The sequence below is a fragment of the Mustela nivalis genome (assembly GCF_964662115.1).
Source record: "Mustela nivalis genome assembly, chromosome: 5".
In the NCBI taxonomy this organism is placed as follows: Eukaryota; Metazoa; Chordata; class Mammalia; order Carnivora; family Mustelidae; genus Mustela; species Mustela nivalis.
This window is the reverse complement of record NC_139024.1, coordinates 142,675,161-142,693,011: the sequence shown is the minus strand read 5'-3', so window position 1 is coordinate 142,693,011 and position 17,851 is coordinate 142,675,161. Positions and strand designations below refer to the sequence as shown.

Below are 17,851 nucleotides of genomic sequence, written 5' to 3'. Positions count from 1 at the left end.
TAACAGATGTAATTAATATAATTAAATAGATTTTGACATATTTATATAGCATAATAATGTTCTACAATATAGCAATAAAATAATATGTGATGAGTTTAAGATGAAATAATAACAAAATATTAATAAACAAACATTAATTAAGATCTTACTATGTATTGGGTACTATTAACTTCTAGGCACATGATCTCATTTTTTTTCTTAAGATTTTGTTTATTTGTCAGAGAGACAGAGAGAGAGCGCAAGTAGGGGCAGAGGGAGAAGCAGACTCCCGCTGAGCAAGGAGCCTGACGTAGGACTCGATCCACCGACCTTGTGATCATGACCTAAACCGAAGGCAGATGTTTAACCCACTAAGCCACCCAAGTGCCCCTATGCATATTATCTCATTCATACTCCTAATTCCAGCAAGTAGATAGTATTATTTTCTCTAATTTATATTCAGGGCACCAAAGTCAAGACATTAAGAAAATTTGTTGAGATTCTAACACAGTTTACCCGACTCCAAGGTAACTAACACCAACCCATACTGCCCTAAAATGAACTTGAGGTAGATTTAAGGTGTCTTACCCAACAGGAGAGAAACAGGAAAGCAAGAGGACCACTTAGCATGAATTAAACTTTCTAGCGAGAGAACAAAATGACAAAAAAGTCCCAGCAAATGCTTTGGGGAACCATTCGAAAGCCCTGAAAAGGAGTGAGATAGTGTTCACCTACTCAATGGTACTCATCAAACGAAACGATTCAGCTTTACCGCTTAGGAAGACAAAGGAATGTTATCTCGATCTTCTGGAGGCCACAAGACTCATCTTACAGATGAGAAGGCCTTTGACTGATCCAGACAGACACCAGAAACAATTTCCTGCAAACTAATGACTCGTCCAGAAGACTGTGGGACTGTCAGGAAGATCCTTCACAGTGCAGTATGCCACATGCTTGATTTGTGTTCAGAAAGACCTTGCAAAATCACTCAGGCTCATTTTCACTCCAAGGCTAAATGAGGAACAGCAAAGTCCAAGCTGAGGCCCAAACGGGTGTGTCAACCTCATTATGACCGCTGGGGTGGGGGGTGGGGGTGGGGGCTTCTGCTCACATCCAGGGTATCGGTGCCATATTAAACTGATCTAAAACTATGAGCCCTGTATCTGGAAACCACTTTTGCAGGACAGCTGCTCTCCTGTTCTTTTTTGTTTGGATCATAAAAGTAAAATTTTAATCCACTGGGAATTTGTGGGGGAGGGGAATCAAACTGATTCTGATCCAACTAGGTCAGGAAAAAAATACGGGCTGACTTTTCCATCCCAGGCATGTAGTCTGGTTGGAGCCCATCCCACTCAGGGACAGCTATTGTCTGCAATCACGAGTCTCAATCCTGAGACCCCGTGAAAAGGAATTTTCCCCTCTATCCGCTCTATCCTGCTGCAGAGTCGCTAAAGGTGACTGTTTTCTGTCTTCTCCTGGGTGATCTCTTTCTCTATAGAAATCATGAGGCTGAGCCAAAGGTTCTGTGCTTCCCTGGACAGACTGGTCTTTCTTAACCAGGCTCATCAAACAGTGGGCATTTTTTGTTCCCCGGATAATAAGTGTTGGTGGGTCATCTTCAGGAGAGAGGTCAGAAGGAAAACACTGCAGTGTTCAAAGCTGGGGCTAGAAATGCCCACCATCAAAGGACAGTGCTCAGTGGACAGCGATGATGTATAGGGCGTGCACTGGCCAGCCTTTTCGGGATAGGTCACATCTAACCTTTATCCTCCACAAAGCCAGAGGAGCTCGCTGAATGTGCTTGACACTCAGCCCTCTGAGGCCCCGGTGAGAAGTCGGCCAGGGAAGCCTGTGCTAGGGGACCTCCTTTTCACTGAGGGAGAATTGTTTTCTGGTTCCTCTGCAGACTGACGTCGCAAGGACTTTGAACATTGAAAAGAACAAAAAAAGCAAACAGCCACAAAAAAGGGGAGGGGGGGGAGAAAGAGAGAGCGATATCAGCAGGGGTAGTTAGTAAAAAGGGGCCCGGAGACAGAAAACCTTTTGTTCCCCGAATTCGTTTCATGTAGAGATTGGGAGGTGAATGGCTCTGAGATGAAATGGGTTTATGAAGGAGTTGCTAGGTCACAGGAAGCACGACGGTCAGACTGCTCTGTGAATTCGATTTCTTTCAAAATTAGGTTAATCTGAAAAAGAATCTCCTTTTCCTGTTTTTTTTTTTTTCCCCCCTTGGAGGGGGAGAATGGGGTGTAAAGCTCGAGAGGGTTCTCCACTTTGTTTGATTTTCCATCCTTTCTGCTAGTGTAAAAAGAAATAACCACAGGACAAGCTGCTTTGTGGGTTTTCCGAAGTTAAGAGGTGGGCGGAGCCCCGCGCTACCTTGGCCCGCCAGCCAATGGCGAGCGGTATGCAAATGATGTCTGCTCTCGGCCTGTCTCAATCAAAACAGTGAGCTCAGAGGCTGCTCGGGAGCTCGGCGCGCTGCGACTGGCAGAGCAGCCCTTTCTCACTTTCATTTAGCAGTGCACTCCATGGAGGGCCGCACTCGCCAGGGCTTCATGCCGTCTCACTAGTGTAGGAAACAGGCTCAACTCTCCGCCGCCGAGATGAAGTATAAGGTAAGCGGGCGCCTCTTCCGTAAGGTTTCCGCGTACGCGCGCGTGTGTTGCCCACTGTGACAACGTCTGTGCAGGGACCCCCACCGCCACCACCACTTCTGTGCCCCGGAGAGATGGGTCTCCCTCACCGAGGCTGGCATGCAAGTAGGCAGGCAGACACCCAGTCTCTGATCCCCACTCCGGGAGTTCACGGCAGACCAGGGTCCATCTCCCCTGAAAGTTTTGGGAATTCGTCTTAAAGGCGCCGCGGGAGCCACTGGAATTCGGAGGGTGTCTAGCTTGAAGGGGAGTTCAAGTCTCCGGGGCTCCCCCAGGCCTGGCCTCCACTGTCCCGGAGCCGTAATGAGGGAGGAATCAGCACTGCTGAGTGTCTCAGACTGGCTCTTAACAGCAGTTTTCAGCCTTTACCTTAAGCATTTGGTATGAGAAGCAGTTTGCCTATGGATTTTTTGTGGGAGAAATTAAAAGCCGCAAGTGCTGTTACACAGAGGATAGTGGAGACTTCTGACATCCTTAAATGATACTGGGTATAAGAACCAATAAGTATCTGCCATTTCTTGAAAATACTTTCATTTGTGTTTGAATGGGCTGAGGGTCTGAAGTGTCCAGCCAGTTTATTGTCCCCGTAGTATACAGAATGCCATGCTACCTTATTCTCCCATGCATTTTGCTCCCTTGTTATTTATTCTTGGCAAAAGGATTCTAACTTGCTCGGAATATCCTTATTTTGTTAAGGCTCCCTCATCTAACCAGGCAAGCAGCTTCCAGACATACTGTACTTAGAGGCACATTGCAGTGAATTGGGTGTGACTTTTAGAATAGACACGAGACCTAATGCTTTTAAACAAACATGCTATTATTAAAATGATGGTTGGCCAGGTAGCTATGCTTTCGGACTGACAATTTGTGTTACCTGTCTAACCTGCAGGTTTGTGCTAGCTGCAAGCCGCTTTGTTTCCTTTCTGAATTATGTAGCTTCTGGCCCATCCTTTTTTAATGTGAGGTTGTAAATACTCGGTTCTGGCTAATAGCCACTGGCTAACCTCGGTGATAAATCTTTTCTTTAAAAGCTATAAATCGTGTTGAAAAGCTCTAAATCAGGATGTCGAAAGTCTTTATTATAATGCATGAGTTATGGTTCTCCATGGACAGGCTACAACTGTGTGAAGACACAGGTATCAGTTATCTCTGTACTATTAGCTTTCCATTATTATTATTATTATTATTATTATTATTATTATTATTCCATGATTTCTCCATAGGAGAGAGCAGAGGAATGAATAATCCTGAAGATTCTTAATACTTTTGACTTTAGGATGGAACCAGCAACAAATCCTTCTACCTGCAAGGAAAGTTCCCCTTCTTGAAGTGGTTCACCCCATATTTCCACAGTCCCTTATTTAGAACAGTGATTGGCCTAGAGAGCCTTGAGCCTACAATGATTCTTTCCCCCTCCTATCCCTATTGCTGAATGTTTTTAGTCTCATAATAACCACCTTGCAGGGAGAAAACAAAGAGAAAATATGTTCATACTTTTATGATTGGAAAGCATAAATGGTGGAAATCAGTGCTGAGTACCTTGATCTAGAAAGTGACAGAAGTGACAAAGTCTAGGATCACTTTTTTCAGTAATATCATCTTGTTTCATTTGACTCTTACGGAGAGAAAAAAATCATGGCAACTGATGAAATAAATTGGGATTGGCACTCATGGGGGAAAAAACCCTTCTCTTTGCGAGCTCTTACCAGTGTTGATCACCCTGCCAGGTGGTGTAAATATATAGTTGTGATTGGCGCATGTTATTAGCTTTTTGTCACCAGAATAAAACACTGATTTCTCTGATGGGCCAAATGCCAAGTTGACACCTTGGCTATAAAATAAACCAGTGGCTGAAGAAATCTACAGTCCTTGACTTACAAAGCCTGTCCTCTCTCTAATAACAGACAGTTATTATTATCTCTATTTTAGGAGAAGATTTTGTCATTTTAAGTAGAGGACATGATGCAGAGGTAAAGGGATAAGAAATAATATTAAGAGTTACCGTGATAATACAGGATTGTCATATTTAACCCTTCCAAAAACTCTATGAGGTGGGTGTTACTATGTACTCATTTTCACATGTGGAAATTGTGGCACAGAGAGGCTAAGTGGTTTGTCGAAAGCCACACAGCTAAAAAGTGGGGGAGCTATTAATTGAACCAAAGCAATCTGGCTCCAGGACTTGTGACTTTAAACCACTATTAAAGAAAGAAAGAATCAGCTATCACATCCCTGAACTGTCCTGTGTGACTGCTCTTTTTGTCCCCCAGGGAGTTTAAAACTATTTCATCTCCAGGATTCCTGCAAGATAGATTCTCTCTCTCTCTCTATTTTTTTTTCAGCTATAACTCAACAAAGTAAAGTGTACCGCACGTTTGGCAGTTATTTGTTTAATTGGAGCCACTCCGGTAGTAAAACCAGATAATTATTCAATTGTAAAATCCTGGACTCAGGAATTATCTTTGAAACCTTGTGTCGCTCTGCCCACTATAAATGTAGCACAGTCAGACTTCTGTTCACCCGAGAGATTTATAATTCAGCCGCTATAAGTTTTTGTTTTTTTTTTTTTAAACCAGATTATCTGGTTTGGCTGCTTCAGGAAACATAACTAGAGGGCAACCAAACCCCCAGTCATTCTGCACTTCTCCACAGCTCCAGGCCGGCTGGTCGGCCCTGTATTCAGAATAATCTTGAGAAGTGTGGAATGTAAGCTCTTACTAATGAACACAGCAGTTCTGGTGAGCACACATCTATCTAGCCTAGCCTGATTTAATTTCATGGTGGTGGTGTTCTGGGGAGGCTGCCGTTTCCTATGGACTTTCTGTTCCGTTTGTCTTAAGAGGCTTCAGTGCCCGGTTCTGTGATGGGAGACAGTAAATCAGGCCGCCTGCATTCATTAAGAACCGTCCACAAGCCCTTCCCCATAGGAAAGTAGGTCCTGCAATGGGGGTAGGGCTCCGGCCTCGGTGGTGGTGGCTTGTCCAGGGAAGGCTCCCGCCCCCCTTCCACTTTTTTTTTTAAAAGATTTTATTTATTTATTTGACACAGAGAGACACAGTGAGAGAGGGAACACAAGCAAGGGGAGTGGGAGAGGGAGAAGCAGGCTTCCCGCTGAGCGGGGAGCCCGATGCAGGGCTCCATCCCAGCATCCTGGGACCAGGACCTGAGCCAAAGGCGCTGCGTAACCGACTGAGCCACCCAGGCTGAAGGCTCCCCTTCTAAGGGGCTGGAGGCACATGGTCGCTGCCGCCACCTTCTGCCAGGAAGGGGACTGCAGGCTGCAGGCCCAGCTGTGTTTGATGGGAGGCCCCGAGACCCCGCCCACTTTGTGCAGGCCCAGGCCTGGCCAGGGCTCAGGTAGCCTTGCCTCTCTGATCTCTAATACCTCAGCAGCTTCTGTGGCTTTGCCCAATTTCAGAACCCTGGGTGCCTACCCTAAAACTCTAAGTTATGTATCGAGGCTACCATTCCACAAATTCTTTTTTTTTTTTTTTTTTTCACTGAAGTATGGTTGACAACAAATGCACTCTTCAACGTTTTGAGAGAAGAAAAAGTGGGGCTTATACTACAGATAAGAAAACTGGATTTCAGAACACAGCTCCCTGTGTTCTGGTCGCCTGTGTGCAAACAATGTGTGTGCCATGAAACGCTTTTGAGGGGGACTTTGAAAAGTCTCTTACTCTCTTGAGCTACATGGAGGAAAAATGATCGGGGGTCTTGAGGCGAGTGGACACTGTCATATATGACTTCAAGAATCCCCCCTTCTTCCCTGTGATACATCGGCTTTGAATTATGTCTTCTCTTGGAAGTGATCTCTTGCCCCCCATCTGCGGTCCCTCACGCTCCTTTTTAAATCTTAGGTGAGAGGGGCGCCTGGGTGGCTCGGTGGGTTAAGCCTCTGCCTTCGGCTCAGGTCATGATCTCAGGGTCCTGGGATCGAGCCCCGTATCGGGCTCTCTGCTTGTCGAGGAGTCTGCTTCCCCCTCTCTCTCTGCCTGTCTCTCTGCCTGCTTGTGATCTCTCTCTCTGTGTTAAATAAATAAAAAAATCCTTAAGTCTTACGTGAAATCTAGGAATTTTAAAAGCACCAAAAGATGTTTTAATAGTAACTGAATTGTTGACGTATTGATGTATTTATTGAGCAAACCCACTGAGAGCTACAGGACTTGCCCACATACAGATGAAAGTCTTTGGAGAACTAGAGGTGCTCGGCCCATACCAAATTTAGCAAGTTGCACACTGCGGGACATACCAAGGATTCCTTTAGCATCCTTTCCTTACTGTAATATACATCAGTCCTTTTCTCAGAATTCATCAGTGGCTTCCTGTCTGCTGCTCCTCCCACCGTGCACCAACCCCCGCCCCCCAGACTTCTAAAAAAACTTCCTGTCAACTTTTTCCCCTTTGCAAATTCCCTCCCCACCGTGTGCCCTTATGACCTCATCATCTCTTGTCATTCACGCAGTCTATATGTGACTCTAATACCGGACTTGCGTACAGCCCACTTCCCTGACCCACGTAGACATGGCACCCCTTTATTTTTTTTTAAGATTTTATTTATTTATTTGACAGAGATCACAAGTAGGCAGAGAGGCAGGTGGAGAGAGGGGAAAGCAGGCTCCCTGCTGAGCACAGAGCCTGATGTGGGGCTCGATCCCAGGACCCTGAGATCAGAGGCAGATGCTTAACCCACTGAGCCACCCAGGCACCCCGACATGGCACCCTTAAACCCCACCCTGTTACCCCCTACCTCTCACCTCTCTTTTGACTCCGCTGTGGGAAAGCTTGGTCTCTGGCTGCTCCCATTCACTAGCCCCGTCTCTCTCTGGGTCTACCTTACTGGGTTATCCTGTCACCTCCCAAAGTCCTCAGCTGACAGTAATCCCTACAACAGGCTTTCTGTTTTCCACCTCCGCCCTGCTCTGTTAGCGCTCCCCTATTTATTAACCTGTAACTCCCACTGGGTGCCCCTCTCCCCGCTCCCAGAGGCATACCATTTGAAGGAAGCCCTACTGAAAAATTGGAGGTGGAGGCAGACTGTTAGGCAAGTGCTCAAATAAAAAGTGTGACCTGGGATCTGTTACAGCCTGGAGGGGCATGGTCTTGACCTTATAAAGTTGTTTTTTTTTGTTGTTGTTTTTGTTTTTGTTTTAAAGATTTTATTTATTTATTTGACAGAGAGAGGTCACAAGTAGGCAGAGAGGCAGGCAGAGAGAGAGGAGGAAGCAGGCTCCCTGCTGAGCAGTGAGCCTGATGCGGGACTCGATCCCAGGACCCCGAGATCACGACCCGAGCCAAAGGCAGCGGCCTAACCCACTGAGCCACCCAGGCGCCCCTTATATGTACTTGTGGATAGAGTGGGGCTTTGGAGAAAGGCATTTCTGTTCCATGTGACTTACGGCTAGGCAAGCTCTCTGAGCCTCAGTTTTCTTATCTGTAAAACAGGGATAATAACTATGTTGGACTATTGTTCTAAGGGCCAAACCAGATAATACGTGGATGTAAAGTACTTACCATGCTCCTGGCATACCGTAAAGGTGACCATGCTAGTCAGCCTCGGCTCTCTTTGCGTTGACAGGTGTGGAAAGGGTAGTGTGGACTCAAGACTTGGTGATCGGATTATGTCGAAATCCCAGTGACTAGGTAAAAAGCTGGTTGAGTATTGTCTAATGTTCCATGGGCCTGGTTGTGTAGTGTGGAAATGCAGATGCCAGACAATGGGGGTTGACCAGGACACTGATGGGCCTCCTTGCAAACAATTTATGAGTGACAGGACCTCTATTGTTCATAAGATTTGATATACCTGAAACTACAGAACATCGTAGTCAGCACTCAACAGATACTGAATTCAGTGTTGAAGGACATAAAATATTTGCACAAATAGCTATTAAAAAGAGGTGGCTGTTGTTTTTTGTTTTGTTTTGTTTTGTTTGTTTGGGCTTTGTTTTGTTTCGGGGTTTTTTGCCACTAAAAAGAGTCAATACTGTATGGCATAGGGGAAGGGACCAGAGTTTGTTGCAAATCCCACTTTTGCTACCAGGCCTCTGTTTCCTCATTTCTAAGATGGGAGCAATAATACCTATCTTGGCAGATAATGGCAAGGATATGGAAATCATACATTTTTGGCAATAGGCATGTGAAAATGGCAATTATTATAGGATGCATTATAAGACATATATTATATATAGATATAGAAGCATTGTAGAGATAAAAATTTAAGAGGAAGCATTTGCTAGAATCACTTATCCATAACAGAAATATTAGTGAGGACGAGAGGAAGTCACCAGTGTACAAAATCAAAGGTAAAACACGAAGGAGGTGATGTGGGGGGTTACGGAAGCTCGGGGGAAACTCTATCCCTTATCCTACTGCAGGGGATGTAAAGTAAGAGGTCTTGGTGATCTATCTTTAGATCGTTTTAGGGTTAGAAAGAAACCTAAACAAATTGGTTTGAGATGCCAGCCACTGGGCCTGTGGCATTCCTCGGCAGTAACATACAGATTTAATTACCAAGCCTCATTGCCAAGATAAACAAAAAGGGCCACTGGGAAGAAATGCTGTATTTCCAACTTAAAGTGCAGAGGATAGCTGCTGGTTTCCTAGGTGATGGGTGATTGCGAAGAATATGGGCACGGAAGGGGACCTCCCCTCCCCTCCCCCCAAAAAACCCTGTTCATACTCCATCAGCGGCACCCCCCTCCATCCTATTTACTTAGAACATTCCAGTCATCTCCCTGCAGTCATTCGTACTGGTGAATGAGGACGGTACAAGTCTGGGGAACATTACAGCTTGGCTTCAAAAGTCTGTCTTCCTGAAGAATGGTCCTTTTAAGAAAAATGGCCTTGGTGGTGACCGCTGCCACCATCCACTGGAAAGAGTGATTCTTTTAGAAGGTAGTTTTTAGTTGATAGTGAGATCCAGGGGGAACGGAGGCATATACTTTACAGAAAATGGAACAGGCGCTCCAGAAAATATGCATACGTTGTGACAGTGTGTGACCGTGATGTTTTCATGCCTGCAGTGGGGCTGGGGCAGCTGATCATGGAGATGTGAAACTTGCCAGTCAAGTGCTCTCGAGTACATTTGTCTGCCTGGGCCCCATCGTGGACTGCTAAATACCAGTTTATTCTTTAAAAAAAGCTAGTCTCTTCCCTTCTTCTCCCTGTCCATTCTTGATACTGAAGGATGTTTAAATAGGCAATTCGGGATCTTTCCTCCAAGGCTGGGTCCCTCGCTTAGGAGGTGTCTTCTCTCTTTGTAAATCATGGTGTACATGTTGCAAATGAGACCTCCTCCTGGTATTTCTAATATGGCAAGGTAGTAGTTACATTTCAGCAAATGTTTCTTAATGGAATGTTGATACTCTCGATTACCAGAAATAAAGACTGAGCAACCATGAGTATGCAAAGGTACAAGCATTGCACAAAAATGCTTGATAGGATCTTTGGAGTTGAAGTTTAATTCCTTTCTTTACTCCTTGTGTGTATGTGTGTGCGTCAATGTGTTTCGGGGGGGGGGGGGAGTGGCATTATTCAGGAAGCTCGATAGAAAGTTGCAGCAACCAGAAAGTGTATAAGGTTCAGATTTAAACCAGATCTTTCCTATTTATTAAAGCAATGTGTATTTAGACCGAATGATGTGCCCTTAGTACTTTTTTTTCTGATTTTTGTTTTAGTTATGTGGAAACTTTATGCTCTTATGTGAATTAGCCTTAATCTCATTGATTTGTAGTAGTCATTTCATTATTGTTAACTTAGCACCTCACTCCCATGGGGAATGTGGCTAACTGGGGACTCATCCAGGCTTCTCTGTCACCCAGCCCTGCGCTCTGCTGAAAGAACAAACTAGAATTCACTCCACCCCCACCCCCATAACCATAACCAAAAAAAAAAAAAAAAAACCCACATCGGGAAGCTGGTAAAGTAGACTCCTAGATGCTCCAAGCCTTCTTGGCCTTCTTGGTGTTTGAGCAAAGTCTTTAGTGTGTATCAGGACAGGTCCGTAATGTGTCGATGAATTTTTTTGTTTATTTCTCTCTTTTTTGGTTACCAGCCGTGTGTGGTATGAGTCCAAGTTTGGCAGGAAATGGGTTAGTGGACCAGCAGTGTTGCCTTACCATCACAAGGGCAGCAGCATGAGCAAAATTTTGAAGACGTCTTTTCCTTGAATGCTCCTCTGGGATAGAGCTTCATGCTGTTCTCTGATTCTCCAGCCTGCGACGCCTGGAGCTAAGCGTGTTGAGCGGACCTTGAAATGGGGGAAGGGAAAGGACCAATTAGAATACAGTCGGCTCAACAGCGTTCTTTCTCTTAACCCCATTCGCTGGGAAGCCAAGACTTCTCCACCATCTCACAGAGGCCAGACGGCCTTGAAATATTTCTCATTTCCTTATGAGGATCATCTTGTCAGTTAGAGGGCATGTCCATTGACTAAATCAAAGACCCTTATCAATACCCATCTTTTTTTTCCTCCCAAATCCTAAATTCAACCAAGGCAGACCCATTAGCAAGATATATACTTGCATGCCTACCTTTTATTTTTAACTTAAAATATATATAACCTCTGTGGGTAGGCTCCCATGTTTCACAGCCCAGCAACGGGACATATGGGAAAGATACTCCTGACAATGGGAAAGATACTTGAAACTGGTACTGCCTTGCAAAGTTCAGGAACACATGGCCACCGAAGACAGTCAACATGAGCTGCTCCAGAGATAAACTGTGGAAGGAAGGTGTCATCGCTTTTCCCTTACGTCAGCCTTTGACGGAAATTATCTAAGAGGTGCTTTTTCTGAATTCAGGCGAATTTTTCATATAATCAGTACACTTTACTGGTCAATAATTACTTGGCTCTTTTCTTTTTGCTTGCAGAAATAGGCATCTCTAAAAATGAAAGGCATTTTTTGAAATGCAGACTTGTGGGGCACATGGGTGGCTCAGTCATTAAGTGCCTCGTTTGGCTCAGGTCATGATCCCAGGGTCCTGGGATGGAGCCCTGCATCAGGCTCCTTGCTCATGGAGAAGCCGGCTTCTCCCTCTGCCTGCCACTCCCCCTACTTGTGAGCTCTCTCCCAATGGCAAATAAATAAAATCTTAAAAAAAAAAAAAAAAGGAACGAAAGAAAGAAAAGAAAAGAAATAGGTCTTGTGCAGAGAACACCTGAGAGCCAGAAGCCATGAGGGAGGTTGTATTTCAATTGTTCTTGCTTCCAGCCGGGCAGGGCGGCTCTGCCTCCTGGCCTGCGGCGGCATCAAGCCTCCTGCCTCCCTCATTAAGATCTTAATTACAGACGCAGCTTACTTCATTGCTGCAGGGAAAGAATTTAGTTTCTCTGAACTGTGTCTGTTTTTTGGTGTGGCAGGTGTAATCACGATGAGATCATTTCTGGTTTGTTTTCTTTTCCTGGAGGAATTTTTTTTTCCAAGGGGGAGGAGTCCAGTTCTTAACGCACAATTTCATGAGCTCATAATAGTGCAGTAATAATAACGTGCTTTGATTTTATAGAGACCCTTTCTTCTGAAGAAATCAGAGTGTTCTGCATATATAATTTCATGACTTCTCATAATATTAGAAAGAACATGATCACTGTCCCGATTTTGCAGGTGGGGAAACAGAGGCACAAAAGGTGTGATTTCTTGGCCATTACTCGTACAATCTGAGGACTGAGACTAGAGTCTCTTAATTCAGGCCCTGTCCGTTCCTCTATGCAGGACTCTCCCCTCAGCACTGCTAACTTTTCGAGCTCGATCATTTTTCGTGGTGGGAGATTATCCTGGGAATTGTAGGATGTCTCACAGCTTCTGGGCTCTCCCCACCCGCTACCAGCAACACACACGCATGGTGACAACTAAAAAATGTCTCCCAACATTGCCAAATGCCCAGATTCCCCCTAGTTAAGAATCACTGGTCTCATCCTCCCCTACTTCCTTCTGCTTAAAAAAAAAATTGCCTTACTGGTTCCGTATGACAGAAGCACAAAATACAAGCATAGAACCGTTCGCCATAATTGTATCATGACGGACGCCGAGCTTCATGTCACAGGCCCTCAGCAAAGGTGCAACTTCCTCTTACATGTGTGTCCCCAGTGTGTTCAAATGAGTGCCACAAAATGCTAAGAAGCATGAGGTCTCACTCAGGCCATGTGCAAAGGCATCAGACCATCTCTAAGGCAACCTTAGTTCTCTGAAGCCTTCCTCTAGCCTGTGTGTGTGTGCGTGCAAGTGTGTGCATGCGTAATGGAGATATATAATTGTGTGTGCACGCGTAATGGAGATACATAATTTTATATTGACATATATAAATAGTGGAACATGCATTCACAATGGGACTTTGAAGAAAGCCATTTTATTCTTATAAACTGGTATATATATGTACATGTGGGAGCTTGTCTCTACACCTGGCCGTGGAACCATTTCATTTAGAGGCTTTTCTTCCAGTGCACATGCTCCTACTGCATTTCTTCTCTCCTCTAGCTGAGAAGCTACAGCATTTGAAGGTTCTTTCTTGAAACCTCCAGTATAGGTGCAAGGCTGGCAGCATATGGTAGATAACCTTTCTGCCAAGTATACTGGTCCATTTTTGTTTTTTTAATTTTATTTATTTATTTGAGAGAGAGCGAGAGATCACAAACAGGCAGAGAGGCAGGCAGAGAGGGGGGGAAGCAGGCTCCCTGCCAAGCAGAGAGCCCGATGCGGGGCTCGATCTCAGGACCCTGAGATCATGACCTGGGCCAAAGGCAGAGGCTTAATCCACTGAGCCACCGAGGCACCCCTACTGGTCCATTTTTAAAAAACTCTTTGAGGACCTCACCAGTGAAGTGGGATAACAATAATCAGGCAGTGAACCTAGGTAAGGGGACATCTCAAAGAGTTGTGGGGGGCATCCAAGGTATGTCAACTGGGTCTGGCTGGGGGGCAGGCCAGGGTTGCTAGTGGGTATACATATTGGTGTTGGTGGGTTTAAGATACGTGGGAATGGAAAAAGATAAGAAGATATTTCCCCTCTTTCAAATACTTTATTAGATGTTGCAACTTTTGTGCTTTGACTTTTGAGAAAGGATCCTGTTTGGGGAAATAAAGCATAATATAGTGGGCTGCGTCTCCTACTCCTTTATAACTTAATTCTCATTTCACTTCCCCAAGTACCTGGATGTTGGAGGGAATCTGTCTAGACAGGCAGATAGATGTGGTCCAGTGCCAATACTGTAATGTTGGCTGAAATCCAGCTGGTTGTTTTATTGTTAATAAAAACCTATCTTTTGACTGAGTGGGTGTCAGGCCTTCATCATTATATGGCGCCTGTCAGATTTATCTAGGGACAGAACCCTGAAAAGAGTTTGTGCCTGCCCCATGTTTTTGATCTTTTGCCAATATACTCTACTTAAATCTATCAAAACCAGGCAACCTGGGACAAAAGCTTATGAATTCCAAGGCTTAGCAACAGTGCTAAATTCTAAGATGGAGAGGTTCTCAGGAAGTACATCCTGGTCCAGTGGAAAAAAATCTTAGATTAAGAGGGGAACCAGATGCTAGTTGTGGCTCTGCTTCTAACCTAATCGATGACCTTCTGGGCTATAAAACTAGATCAAGTTAGAATGATCTCTAGAATCCCTTCTCGGTCTAAAATTCTAGACTGATTGGTTCTGGTCAGGCTGTGGGGTGACTTCCAGTTCTAATACATAGAAGCCATGGTATCCTTTCATCTTCTTTAAGACCCTCAGGAGTTGCTTTAAAAAAATCTCAAAGACCACAGAGGAGTAGAAAACAGAGCTCCTGAAGACATGTGTATTATTTCTGATCCTGAGACTTAGGAGGAAATGCTATTTTCTCCCTCTGGTCAGGATTCAGATTCATCCTCTGCAATTGCCTAAGAAATAACACAAGTTGAATACAAAGTCTCACACACACACACACACACATACGCGTGCACACACACACACGCGTGCACACACACACACATGCTTCCCTAACAACTCATTTGTAATTTCTTTTAGATGAAACAAAGGATTTGCTCCAGGCTTTTCTTGGTTTTGTGGTAAACAAATCCCATCGTATGGATGTTTTTTGTCCTGCATCAGGCTTCTCAAGGGAAAACAGGTGGCATTCACTCTAGTCCAGAGCAGGAAGGAAAACCAGCACTTATATAAGAAGAAATACTTATATAATCCCACATCTATGCTGTACATATGATGTGACCAAATCCAGTCAGGTGGAAAATTCATTCTGAGTTCCAAATATCCTAATTGGTCAAGAGTCTCAGATCTTCTCACCAACTCTGAAGGGGTAGTGTCACTTTGGAACATGAACCATTAAAATAATGCAGGGTTCTAAATGATGTCTCGTCAACAGGTATGGGCCAATAATGGAAGAGATGTTAAGATTTCCAAATCTGGGTGCCTTGGGTCTTGACCACACATGGGGTACAGCCTCACAGTGGCTGCCAGGGCTGCTGTGTGTCAAAGAGTACCTTTGGGAGACAAGTGTCTACTGCCAGATTTTTTAAAGCATCTTTCATTCAGAAATGCTCAAAACAGAATGCTCTGTGTGAAATTCACAAGGCTAGAAAATCTGAGAACCTGGGGCAGAGTAAACAGCATGAATATTCAGAAGGTCCAAGATACTCAAATAAGCTTTGTGACCACCATAGGGGTTGAGAAGCACTTTCCAGAAAACGAAAATCATTGACTGACTTCTTGTCTCGGTGCCAGAGAAATCTTCACAGCACATGTTGGATGCCCCTCATGGGGTGTCAGAAGTATGACTAGGGAAATCCTCCGCTGCCTTTCCATGGCTAGTTCAGATCACATAATGAACACCGCGTCAGACTACAGTTAAATATCGCTGAAAAAAAAACTGGAAGTGATATATATGTATCCTATCTTCTAACTCCTGAACTTTCTTGAAAAGTCTCACATCTGCTATTTAACCACCTCCAGAGGATTCAGCTCCAAAAATTCAACAGCTCAGATCATCGGATGAAAAAACCCAGGTGTAAACCAAGTGTTACAAGAACTGAAACCAGACACTTGTAGATATCCATGGATTCTGACTATTACCTTCTTTGGGGGAATTCCACATTTCCCTATAACCTAAAGATGATGGTGGGAGGAACCAAAGTGGTTTGATCTCCCTCAGACCGAAGCTGATTTTTGCCAGCAGGCACAAGAACATGTGAGCCTTTCTTTCCCATCCCCACTGTATCCTGAGACTGACCTTGATGATGCTCATTCCTTAGCCACTTCCTTTAGGACTGATTTTCTTGACAATGGCCATTTCCTTCTCTACTGCGCCTGTTTCTCAGGCTCTGTCCACTGTGCGTGCGTGTGTGTGTGTGTGTGTGTGTGTGAGAATGCGTGTGTGCATGCCCACGTGTGTGTGTGCACCCCACCAGAGTCCAGGGCAAAAGTTTGGGAAGTCAGATACAGGAAAGTCATGCTGCTGAAGAGTGTGGCAGCCACAAGGTCTTGGCAGGAGCTCCTACATGATAAATATAGAATGAAGTAAAAATAATAAGGGGAAGTCAGGCCATTGATGATGCTATCAGTCCTAGCAGGGTGACACGTCAGCCATTGTGTGTCTCATTTCTCTTCAAAGAACAGCACGAATGGTCATGGAAATTATAAGTCACACCTCTCCATATTTGGAAAAGCAGATAGTTTCCCTGGCAGTGGGAGTACTAATAAGCTTTCTTGACATTTTGATAGCAATGAAAAAAAGGGGGGGGGCAGGGAAGAGTGGGGGATGGTGTGGAGACTATCATATGACCTAGAGCCCTCTGTACCCAGTGTTCTGGCTGGTTGTGCAGTATTTTATTCCCACTCCTCAGGCACAGCTGAACCAGGAACAGCAGAACCCAGCGTCCTGGCAAAGCATGAATGGTGCCCAGTCACGTGCTGCCCTGCAGGGAGAAAAAGCTCCTCCAGAGATGACTGTATTTAATCTGGCTGAGATGGTCGGCTCCTCCTGGCCTTCCTGTTTGCTCAGTCATTGTGGACACTAGATTCAAGCTCCCATCTACGTCATTATCCTGTTTAATAGGAAGGGGCGGGCACTTTCCTGCCATTTATCTTTCTGCTCCCCTAAGTTCATCTTTCCATATCCATCTTTTACCAGGTGTCTTGCTGACGTTTCTAGAAAACCATTTCACCTTCTCTGTAGAGAACCAGGAAATCAGAGTCCAGAATCCATTTTAAAAGTTGGCAAACACTGAATGAGGTACATTTTTGCTTCGGACACTGGGCTCAAGTTCTGGAAGGGCCAAAGGAATAGATCAGCCTCCCTGAACTTAAGGAGCTCACAGTCTTGAATGGGATATGACAGGTCATACTAAGAGAAACAGGATGACCGAGAACTGGAAAGGGAAACCAGCAGATAGGTTTGGAAAGATAACTCTTCTGGAGAAGGTGGAAGGTAGATTTTGAGGTGGGAGAAGGTGAATGCAGGAAGGTCAGTTGAGAAGCAATTGCCAGGCTCCCACTACATGGTTGTTGAAGGCCTGAACTAGGAGAGGCAGTGAGGAGGAAGACGGGGGCCAAGTGGATTGAGTTCCAGGTTGGGAAGAGAATCTGCAAACCTCTGAGCCTCCTATCTTGGGCAGCCGTGTACATGCTATGAAGTAAGAGAGATAAAGCAGCAGAAGGGAGTTTTTACACTTGGCCAGTTAGAGTAGAAGACACCTATTAGCTAGTTGGAGATATGGGACCGGAGGGCAAAAGAAGTATTTCAGCTGGAGCTATGGTTCTCTTCTCTGTGTGTTTCCTCTAGAGACTGAGGATGCAAAGACAAGCAAAGAACAAAGGAGGGATCTCTTTGGAACATGATTAGTCTGTGAAGAAGCAGGTAGATGAGTGATCACAAGAACAGAGAGAAGAGAAGAAGCCAGAGGTGGAACCATGGGAGCCAAGAGAGTCTCAAGAAAGACCAGGGCCGGGGGGATCACTGCTAGAGGCTACTGTAATTAGGGTCCCCTCAAAGAGGATTTATAACTCTAATGCTGATTCCCAATCATAATTAGAAGCACAGCTTTGGTAGTCCATGCATTTGACTTTGTTAAATACTGTCCCGATTCTGGAGCTGGAGGTGGGACTCCTGAATTTTTGTCCCAGCTCTGTGACCTCTTGGCCAGGTGGCTTGGCAAATCATTAACTTCTTGAGCTTGTTTTTTCTCATTTGTAAGGTGAAGGAGCTGGAGTGTAATTGTTTGAAGTTCCCCTGGCT

General features: G+C 44.9%; 1 protein-coding gene across 3 annotated transcripts in view; it reads left to right on the top strand.

Moving 5' to 3' along the window:
- The window catches only part of NEDD9 (neural precursor cell expressed, developmentally down-regulated 9), a 187,848-nt gene that overhangs the window by 137,002 nt on the left and 32,995 nt on the right, over positions 1-17,851 (top strand). The window contains exon 1 of one of the 3 annotated variants that reach the window (XM_082730180.1): positions 2,408-2,597. The exons of the other annotated variants lie outside the window; for them this stretch is intronic. Within the exon in view, the coding sequence (XP_082586306.1) occupies positions 2,586-2,597 (12 nt within the window). The 5' untranslated portion in view covers positions 2,408-2,585. Of the gene's footprint in view, positions 1-2,407; positions 2,598-17,851 lie in introns of those variants that run through there. 3 annotated transcript variants of the gene reach the window in all.